The sequence below is a fragment of the Rhododendron vialii genome, chromosome 1a, assembly GCF_030253575.1.
Source record: "Rhododendron vialii isolate Sample 1 chromosome 1a, ASM3025357v1".
NCBI lineage: Eukaryota > Viridiplantae > Streptophyta > Magnoliopsida > Ericales > Ericaceae > Rhododendron > Rhododendron vialii.
The window spans coordinates 1,811,242-1,822,282 of record NC_080557.1 but is presented as its reverse complement, the minus strand read 5'-3'; the positions used below and the strand labels follow the sequence as shown (position 1 = coordinate 1,822,282).

General features: G+C 39.5%; 1 protein-coding gene across 1 annotated transcript; it reads right to left on the bottom strand.

The window, feature by feature from the left end:
• Positions 1-2,154: 2,154 nt before the first annotated feature.
• Positions 2,155-3,847, bottom strand: LOC131317428 (ankyrin repeat-containing protein BDA1-like). Its single transcript, XM_058346985.1, has 2 exons — positions 3,278-3,847; positions 2,155-2,634 (listed from the first exon to the last, which is right to left on the bottom strand). Exons 1-2 carry the CDS (start codon positions 3,845-3,847, stop codon positions 2,155-2,157), a joined length of 1,050 nt encoding a protein of 349 aa, XP_058202968.1.
• Between the last annotated feature and the right edge of the window lie 7,194 nt (positions 3,848-11,041).

The window sequence follows — 11,041 nt, the reverse complement described above, 5'->3', positions numbered from 1 at the left end:
CTTTTAGAATATATAGAATAGATTATTTGCTTGCAAAATGGCAAAGATGGGTCCCCAAAATCTTCTAGCAGTAAAGAAACCCAAAGTCATGACTGACACTCTTGCCATTATGATTAATAGGTGCCTCTACTAGACTATATTTCTGGATCCGTTCCTGGCGCTGTGATTGGACCCTCGGAAGTAATCGATGTGTGTGTAAGTTTATCTGAACTTATAAAAAAAAAAGTACTTCATCTATGTGATTAAATTCCTAAACGGTCTGTATAGACTATATGCCAAATAAATGGGCGAAACCAACAAAGCAGTGGCAGAATAGATGGGTTCACCAAAAATGAAAAATAGAAAAGGTTGGTGTGAGGATTCAGAATGGAACATCTCAATTGAATAGGTGGTTTATGTTCAATAAAATTACTTGAGTTTTGCCCTTCAAACTTTAACCCAAACTACGTTAAATCAGGTTTGCTAAGCTCGACTTGTTTAAGTGTGCCCTTAACTTTCTGATTAGAATTCAAAAAGTTTATGGCATCGTTTTTGGGTAAGTTAATTTCATCGTTAAAATTAAGTAAAAACCGGATTATGTTTAAGGCTAAAGTGTATGTCCTCGTCGTGTTCGGCAATGGTATGGGTGACAAAAAAAAATCGCCTAGTTTCAGTTCGAGTTCTATTTCTCTTGACGAGAGGAATCTACAAGTATAAAATTATGATGAAAAATTGACAAAAAAGAAAAAAGACAAATAATCCTAAAAATCAGTCTCTTGTGGATAATTTTTGTCTGAACTTCTTTAATATTTTGACTATAACTTTTTACAAATTAGATTTCTCTAATTGAGACAAACTAATTATTCACTAAAAAAATTAACACAGAACTAACAAAGGAGAATTTTTGTGTGGAACAAAGACAAAAATAATAATGATTTTGTGTTATTAAGCCAAAACACACCTCCAGCGACCACTTTTGGTTATTACTGTATTACTTAAGTAAAATACTAAAAACAACCCACTGGATTGATCATAATAAGCACTATTACCTTAATTAAGGGTGTGTTCTTTTTCTTTTTGTTATTTGATAGATGTTTAGCCTACTCCTAAGTGGATGGGGAAGGGGTACCGCTAAATGGCATACTGGTGAGGTAAGTCCAAAGGACATCAACCGCCACATTAATTAAGCAATCGTGCTTCCAGCAATTAAGGGTGAGGAAGTACTATTGAGCTACAAGCCTGTTGGCAATTAAGGGTGTGTTCCACTGACTAAAGTACTTATTTTTTAAATAATTAAGTTAAGTACTTTTTTTTATTAAAGGTAATGTATTGTAAGAGAATAATGTGCTCCGTAAAATGAGAGATAGGTACTTAAAAAATAAGAACTTCAGTGAAAAGGAGCCTAAGTTATTCATAATAAATCCCAACACGTACCAATATTCATCAATATTTTTCGAGTAAGCTAAAACAAACTACTAGACTATAAGTACTAACAAATGGGGTCATATTTTCATTCACAATCATTCTACAACTACAAACATTTAGACAAACTCACTCATACGAGTATGTGAAAAGTATCTGTAGTTGAATAATAATTGTTCTCATCAATTATCACAACCACCACACATGTCTCTTGTATCTCCATTCAAGACACCCATAACATAATAGTACATGACAGTATGTACCATAATTCGCAGCGTAACCCCAAAGTACAATTGTACGCATATATCATATACACGCAAATAGAAACATGTCTATAGTACTTCCTGAGAATGAAGCTACGTATATTTAACCTTCCGTCTGACTTTATTTAGGACCTTCAATCCGCAAGTTTGCGGTGGCATTAGTCTCGCCTGAACACGTAAGTTTGAGAGAGAGAGAGAGAGAGAGAGAGAGTCCAAGCATGAGTAAAAAAGATCAAACACTGGACACGTTCTCGCCAACTGCATTTGGAAGAAGCCTCGGCCTTACTCTAGCTAATCTGGACATCATTTCCCGGTCCTTCTTTGATCTCGAAAGCTCAAAGGCAGCCACGACCTCTACGGCTAAAAGTATCATCACAAAGGCCCACACGATGACAGAAACCAAAATGGTATTGGTTACAGCCATCATATGCTTCGGTGAGACAACAACGATGGAATATGTATAAGCAAATGCCGTGGTCATGATTGTCAATCACGAGATGACAGGTAGAAGCAACCCCCGAGGATTTCTTGTCACTGGCACGGCTGTCGCTAGGATTGATAAGATTAAAAACAAAGACAGAAGGAATCCTACCGTGTTGAAAAACATGAAGCACGCATATGAATTCGGATATTTATAAGCAAGCATAGCTTTTCCGGCTATGTGTTCTTTGAAATTGTCTTGCCAAACGCCACCTGGAGGGTTCACTCCCACTTGGAATGCCATTGTTGCAAACAACGATGACACAACCATTACTGTCTGCATTAATTTCTCCTGGCTTTGAGACGTGAACACCAACATCTCTCTACGTCTTCTAGCCCTAGCTGTACGTAGGAATTTTTCGATACGCACATCCACTTCATGCCCATTTGAACGATTTTGCACAAAGAAATAAATATCCATTGCCGTCCACCCAGCTCCATTAGTTGCATCCACGTCTATTCTAGTACTATTGAGTACATGTTCGACGATCTGAAAAACATATATACCCGATCTCACGATTAGATGAAATCAAAAGAAAAATAGATACACAAAAAAAGGACTAGAGGTCAATAAGGTATATTTTAAACTATAAGTGAACGTACTTTTAGCTTTTGTTCAAAAAAATTTACTTCTCAAATTTCTCTCATCAAGACTAACAAGAAATATGTAAAAATTAATGTGACCGGAAATATGTAAAAATTAATGTGACCCAAAACATGAGCCATATTTTGGTTATTTAGGGGCCAATAAAATGATTAGTTATTAAGAGGTTGTTCTAGTCAAAAAAATTTAGAAAAAATAATAGTGTATTAAAAAATTGTTCTAGTCAAAACATGAGCCATATTTTAATTATTCAAGGGCCAAAATTTAATTAGTTGTTAATAGATTGCTAAATTTGGTTATTCCAATGTGAGCTCTTTTTGAACAAACATTATTGCTAACGTTAGCAATATTTTGATTTTGATTAGTCTACAGTGGATGCTCTTAGAAGTATTATTTGTTCTTATGTTTCTATCTTAAGTTAGAATCATCGACATGTGTCGCTGGGTTTTTCATGAAAGTAATGATTTTTCAATTGATAAAAAAAATTTGCCAAAAATTTAACAATAAAATAGTTTGAATTTGTACATACCTCAAAACGCTTACTGAAAACAGCTATGTGTAACATGCTATTGCCATTGGCATCCTTAGATTGTACAAATTCAGGATCTCTAATCATCTCTAGCAATAATTGGAGACACTCAAGCTGATTATACTTTACACACAAGTGCAAAATGGTGTCGCCTCGATCTAAAATAACTTGAGCTGCCAAGGGACAGGTTTCAACCAACTTTTTCAATACGTCGACCTTGCCTTCCATCGCAGCGATATGAAGAGGGTTATTACCATCTCGATTACGAGCCATGCACATCTCAGGGCTAAGCCCCACTAAAGCTTCCACAATCTTGACGTCTCCATTAGCGGATGCTATGTGAAGGGCTGCACCTAGTTCCGTATCTAAAACTTTAGCAAGCTTTGGTTTAATTTCCAAAAGTTTCAGAACAAATTCTAGTTGCCCGATTGATGTAGACACATGAAGCGGATTTTTCCCTTTGAAACTTCCCACCAAAACTTTATCCAGAATGTAATTGTCCTTTGCAATTATTTCGTGTAGTGATTCTAGATCCCCTCTCATAGCTGCATCACAGAGCAATTCCTCCATTCTTCCCCGCCCCTTCTCTCTCTCTCTCTAACAGATTCAATAATGTATGTTTTTCAAGAATAAGTTTGCTAAAGGGCTCAATGCTTTACACATACAAGAATGCGATGATAATAAAGGGAAGGGCAAATGGAGTTCTTTGCTTGGAATATGGTTAAAGAATGTATAAGAGAGAAAGTGAGAGAGAATAAATTACTTACTTTCAGTCGACTATATAATCTTTTAGAATAGAATAGAATAGATTATTTACTTGCAAAATGGTTTGAAGACGATGATCCAAAGAATAATCATATAGATTGAAGGCAAAGATGGGTCCCCAAAATCTTCTAGCAGTAAAGAAACCCAAACTCATGGCTGACCCTCTCGTTCGCCCACACCCGTTTATTTTCTCAGCTATTCTCCCCGTCCGGCATTTCCCTCCCCCCATACGCCTCTCAACCATCATCTCCCCGAGTCCCTCTGTCGGACCACTTTTTCATCATCTCTCCTAAAATCAATTGATGTTAGCGAAAGCTTCAATTAAGTCTTTTATGGCATTTGACACCTATAAGTCTGTTTTTAGAATGATTGCAATGAGTGACATTGTGTAACCAAATCTATAGAATACTTCGGGCCCAACACCCTCCGCCCCCTCCTGACCTTGGTAGTCCTACAGTTCCAAAGTCAGCCAACATACAGGAATAAATTGTTGATCGAACACCAGTCTAACATTGTTATTTTTTTTCTTGGTTGGATTCGTTTGCCGCCTCCAACCTTGAAATCGATTCCATTCGACAACCGCAACTAAGCTCGTACATACCACGGCTGTTGGTGGACAAAATGGAATTGCTTAGAATCAGAGAGCCGTGGCGTAAGGCTTTGATCATTAACTTGGTGGTTTTCAAGTTGCCCCGTCAAGATTAATTTGGTGGGAAAGTTGAAATACTAATGGAAGACACAAGCTGGTTTACAAGTTACAGATTTGGGTCAAGGATTTCATTGTGTCAAGTTTCAATTAGAAGAGGATATCTTCTTGGCTTTGGCCGGAGGCCAATGGTTTAATTTTACACAATCGTTCTATGATGGTCCGGCCGTGGGTTCCTCATTCAAGCCATCGGACGCTACGAATTACCGAAATGGTGGTTTGCGAACAATTTCTTGAACTATCTGTGGAATATTATTATGGTTATGTTTAGTAACACTGCTATTTTTCTATTTGTTGAAATCAGTTTCTATTTTTTCTAAAAAGAAAAAAGTAAAAGCGGAAACCATGTTTATGTCAACTTGTTTTTAAAAAAAAACAAAAACAAAAACATGTTAAAATGATTTGGAAATGCAAGTAGTGCACCGAACATATTTTCATTCCTATTTTTTGAAAATTCTAAAAATAAAAACAGAAAACATATGTGCTACCAAACATAGCCTATGATTTTCGGTTGCTTTTCAAGATTGCCCAATTAGTATTAGCTCTCAAGGATGCGTCGGGTCAGCAAGTGTCTAAACCCAAACACCATTCATTAGTATTTTTAAACTTTATATCTAGTAAACTAAACTATATATACTAACAAATGGGGTCATATTTGTTGAAATAAACAGTAAGCTTGATTTGGAACGTGTGAAACTATTGTTTTGGAGGCTTTGCCTAAGGTAAGTTGGTCAAATAAGCCTGCAAGAAGAACTATTGTTTTGGAGGCTATGATTGCCTAAGGTAAGTTGGTCAAATAAGCCTGCAAGAAGAGCAAGAACAAAAACGTGGGCATTGAATTTAAGCTTCCGTATTTCATTTGTGATCTTTGCAAAGTTATCTACTTGTCTGTTTAATTTGCCTATAAAAGAATGTATTCTGATTATGTAATATGTGTGAGTGGAGTAAGAGAATAAGAGAGTTACAGAGAGAGAAATTCCTCCTCTTTGTATGTTATTTTTCAGATTGAATGAGTTCAATATATGTGAGTGTGTTTGTGCAATTCTCTTGTGAGTTTCATACATTATAAGTGTGTGATCAATACTCCTCCACCCAACAAAGTGGTATCAGAGCTCTTAGGCTAATCCCGGAAAAAAAAAAAAAAAAATCTCTCTCACAAAACATACCTTCGCCCTGCTATTTTTTTCAAACAGACTCAAAATCAGTTTTTTTTGGTGCTGCCCAGATTTTTGAGTGCGCCGAAAAAAAGTACCATCTGTCTTTTCCACCAGAAAAACAGAAGTGATCGACACTCAGTTTTTCGATTCCATAAACTGAATCGTCTCACGCCGACGAGTTCAGTCCCGGCAAGATCGAAGCCGTCCGACTGGAGGTGAAAGCGCAGCTATTCATCTTCCACAAGTCTGGTGAACCAAGCCGAATCATTGAGACGAAACCGGAGTGGTCACACCCGAAGCCAGACGGACAGTGTGTCTCTGTAGTTCCAGATTGAAGAAGCAATTTTTTCTTCTTTGGTTCCATCGTCAAAATCAAAGAAGAAAGGAGCAGGTGTCTTTGTTTTTTTTAAAAAAACAAAAGATTACATTTAATTTCACCACCAGACAAGTTGTCTGATCCAATTCCTCCTACCAAGCTACTTTCCATAAAAGCTGGTCCACCGAAGGTTCAATTGCAGTCTAACTCCTGTACTTTTGAAGTTATCTAGTCAAAGTTCAAAAGTTGCAAAGATTTCATTTTGACCCCAGTAAACTAGATTCCATCATTTCTAGTTTCGATGGCTAATGGAACATCCCAAGCTGTTATTCCAAAGCTCACCAAGGACAATTATGATAATTGGTCCATCCAAATGAGAGCACTGCTGGGTGCTCAAGATGTTATGGAGATGGTAGAAGAAGGTTACGATGAACCCGCCTCAAAAGAAGCTGAAACAGCTTTAAAGGAGGAACAGAAGACCACACTTCGTGCCGAGCGAAAGAAGGATTGCAAAGCCAAGTCCATCATCTATCAAGGACTTGACGAAGCCACATTCGAGATCATCGCTTCCGCCAAAACTTCCAAAGAAATTTGGGAGAAGCTGCAGAAGACCTACAGAGGTGCTGACAAAGTAAAGAGGATTCGCCTTCAAACACTACGAGGTGAATTCGAGTCTTTGCGAATGAAATCCTCAGAATCTATTTCTGAGTATTATGCTCGAATTATGGTGGTTTCAAATCAAATGAGGAGAAATGGCGAAACTCTCACCGACACGAGAGTTATAGAAAAGATCTTGCGATCTTTGGATCGCAAATTCGACTTCATCGTTGTTACATTAGAAGAACTTAAAGACGTTTCAACCATGTCTATTGAAGAGCTCGTGGGTTCGCTGCAAGCCCACGAACAGAAGTTGCACAGAGACGATGATAGAGCCCCGGAACAAGCTCTACAAATGAAGTTATCCCTCAATGAAGGAAGGTACGAGCAAGGGGGGACATCTCAGAGGGGACGAGGCTATGGTTCCCATGGAAGAGGCTCTAGAAATTCAAATTCCAGAGGCAGAGGTGGCAGAGGATTCTCCAGAGGAGGGAATCAAAATCATGCTCCAAGAGGAGGTGGTCGAGGACAACAAAATTATGCTCCAAGAGGAGGTGGACGAGGACAACAAGGTCATAATCCACGAGGAGGAGGACAAGGCAGAAGAGGCAGTTACAACAATCGTTCGAACGTTGACAAAAGTAACGTTCAGTGTTACAATTGCGAAAAGTATGGCCACTATAGCAATGAGTGCCGGGGAAGATCAGCATCAGATCAAGTTGGCGAAATAGCCAACTATGCAGACAAGGAGCCATCAGGAGGAGATTCAATGAGTCTCATGGCACACAGCCCAATCGAGCAGGATCAAGGTACATGGTTTCTTGATTCTGGAGCCAGTAATCATATGACTGGCTCAAGGCAGCTTTTTACTGAACTTGATGAAAAGGTTCAGGGAGATATTTCTTTTGGTGACCTCTCTAAAGTACCAGTTCGAGGGAGAGGTGATATTATAATCAAAAGGAAGAATGGAGATCATGCATTCATCTCTAACGTCTACTATGTTCCAGACATGAAGACTAATATTCTTAGTCTTGGACAATTCCTTGAGAAAGGCTATCAAATTAGCCTGAAGGATATGCAGCTGACGGTTGCAGATGCTCGAGGGAAGCTGATAACTCGAGTAATGATGGCGAAGAACAGGATGTTTCCGCTAACTGTTCTTCATGACACGCCAAAGTGCCTCAATGCCATTATCAATGACAAAGATTGGATATGGCATCTCAGATATGGGCACCTCAACTTTGAAAGCTTGAAGCTGTTGGCGAATAGGAAGATGGTTAAGGGCTTACCTCATATTCAACATCCAAATGAGGTATGCGAAAGCTGCATTCTTGGCAAACAACACCGCAATAACTTTGGAAAGCAAGTTGATTGGAAAGCATCTATGCCTCTCGAGCTAGTACACACAGATGTTTGTGGTCCATTAAAGCCAATCTCAAATGGTCAGAACAGATACTTCCTCACGTTTATCGACGACTATAGCAGAAAGACGTGGGTATACTTTCTGAAATTGAAGTCAGAAGTATTTGAACAGTTCAAAGAGTTCAAAGCTCTTGTTGAGAAAGGAAGCGGCTACCACATTAAGACATTGCGGTCAGACCAAGGAGGAGAGTACACTGGAGATCAATTTGAGGATTCCTTAGGCAACAAGGAATCAGACACCAGTGCACACCTGCCTATACTCCTCAACTAAACGGTGTAGCTGAAAGGAAGAATCGCACCATTCTCAACATGGCTAGAAGCATGTTGAAAGATAAAGACATGCCCAAGAGATTTTGGGCCGAAGCAGTTCAGTGTGCAGTTTATCTACTGAACAGGTGTCCTACGAAGAATGTGCAGTCGAAGACACCACAAGAAGCATGGTCCACTCACAAGCCAGGTGTGGGTCATCTCAGAGTGTTTGGTTGTATTGCCTATGCTAAAGTTCCGGAGGCTAACAGAACCAAACTCGAAGACAAAGGAGTTAAGTGTATCCTTGTTGGATATGGTGACAGAACGATGGGATACAGGTTGTATAATCCCATCACTCAGAAAGTGATTTTCAGCAGAGATGTCATTTTCGAGGAAAATGAATCCTGGAGCTGGGGTCAAATAGAAGCTACCAAGAATATGGAGCTAACACTTGAAGATGAAGAACAGGTACAAACCAGAGATGTACCTGGTAGACCAGAAGATCAACCAGCATCTTCCCGTGGTTTCTCTTCACCACAACAAGGTGAACCATCCTTACCAGTTGAACGAGAAATTTCAGACATGAGGCCCAGAGGAATTCGGAACTTGAATGATCTGTATCAGAATACAGATCAGATGGATGCAGATTTTACCATGTTCTGTCTGCAAATCAGTTGTGATCCAGTTAGTTTCGAGGAAGCTACCCAAGAAGGAAAATGGAGGAAGGCTATGGATGAAGAGATTCAGTCCATAGAGAAGAACAAGACTTGGGAGCTAACCTGCCTCCCAAAAGGTCACAAGGCAATTGGAGTAAAGTGGATCTACAAAGCTAAGAAGAACGCTCAAGGAGAGGTTCAGAGATACAAGGCAAGGCTTGTAGCAAAAGGATACAAGCAAAGAGAAGGCATCGACTATGGCGAAATATTCACCCCTGTTGCCAGGATGGAGACAATCAGGCTAATAATCTCATTAGCTGCTCAGAAAAGATGGAAGATCTACCAGTTGGATGTCAAGACAGCATTCCTGAATGGATTTCTAGAAGAAGAAATCTATATTGAGCAGCCATTTGGATATGTGAAGAAAGGTCATGAAGACAAAGTGTACAAATTGACGAAGGCGCTATACGGGCTGAAGCAAGCGCCTCGTGCATGGAATACCAGAATTGATAAGTACTTCCAAGAGAATGGATTCGAGAAGTGCCCTTACGAACATGCACTCTATATGAAGAAGGAGACTGATGGAAGCCAGTTGTATGCATGCCTCTATGTTGATGACTTGATTTTTACAGGCAACAATCCAGCCATGTTTGAAGCATTCAAGAAGACGATGTTTCAAGAGTTCGAAATGACGGACATCGGACTTATGGCTCACTTCCTAGGCATTGAAGTGACGCAAAGTGACGAAGGAATTTTTATCTCCCAAAGCAGGTATGCCATGGAGATACTGAAGAAGTACGGGATGGAGACATGCAATCCTGTGACGACTCCAGTCGACAGTGGACTGGAACTGAAGAAAAGTGATACTGGGAATGTTGATCCAACCTATTTCAAAAGCTTGGTTGGAAGTCTGCGATATCTAACCTGTACTAGGCCAGACATACTCTATGGTGTTGGGCTAGTCAGTCGATACATGGAGACGCCAGATCAGTTACACTTGTTCGCAGCAAAGCGGATTCTCCGCTACATCAAAGGAACTCATAATGACGGACTATTCTATCAGTCAGGCGGTGACCTGAATCTTTCCGGCTATTCAGATAGCGATTGGGGAAGAGACTTGGATGAAAGGAAGAGCACAACAGGGTTCGTTTTCTTCATTGGAGATACTGCCTTCACTTGGACATCCAAGAAGCAAGCGATTGTGACATTGTCATCTTGTGAAGCTGAGTATGTTACCGCTAACTCAGCTGTCTGTCATGCTATATGGTTAAGGAATGTGCTGAAGCACTTGGGCTTTCTGCAAAAATTGCCCACAGAGATCTATGTTGACAACCGCTCTGCAGTTGCGCTTGCAAAGAACCCGACTCATCATGAAAGAAGCAAGCACATCGATACCCGCTACCACTTCATCAGAGAGCATGTAAAAGCAAAGGAAGTGGAGTTAGTTTCTTGCAGGACATATGATCAAGCAGCAGATATCTTTACGAAGCCCCTCAAACATGAAGCTTTCGTCAAAATGAAGACAATGCTTGGAATGAAGAATCTCTGAGAATCAAGCTTAAGGGGGGATGTTGAAATAAACAGTAAGCTTGATTTGGAACGTGTGAAACTATTGTTTTGGAGGCTTTGCCTAAGGTAAGTTGGTCAAATAAGCCTGCAAGAAGAACTATTGTTTTGGAGGCTATGATTGCCTAAGGTAAGTTGGTCAAATAAGCCTGCAAGAAGAGCAAGAACAAAAACGTGGGCATTGAATTTAAGCTTCCGTATTTCATTTGTGATCTTTGCAAAGTTATCTACTTGTCTGTTTAATTTGCCTATAAAAGAATGTATTCTGATTATGTAATATGTGTGAGTGGAGTAAGAGAATAAGAGAGTTACAGAGAGAGAAATTCCTCC

Excerpts from the sequence above, each read along its gene's own strand:
- LOC131317428 (XM_058346985.1), bottom strand. The coding sequence starts at position 3,847 with ATGGAGGAATTGCTCTGTGATGCAGCTATGAGAGGGGATCTAGAATCA. Across the intron at positions 2,635-3,277 it reads TTTTCAGTAAGCGTTTTGAG|ATCGTCGAACATGTACTCAA; the intron begins GTATGTACAAAT and ends TATGTTTTTCAG.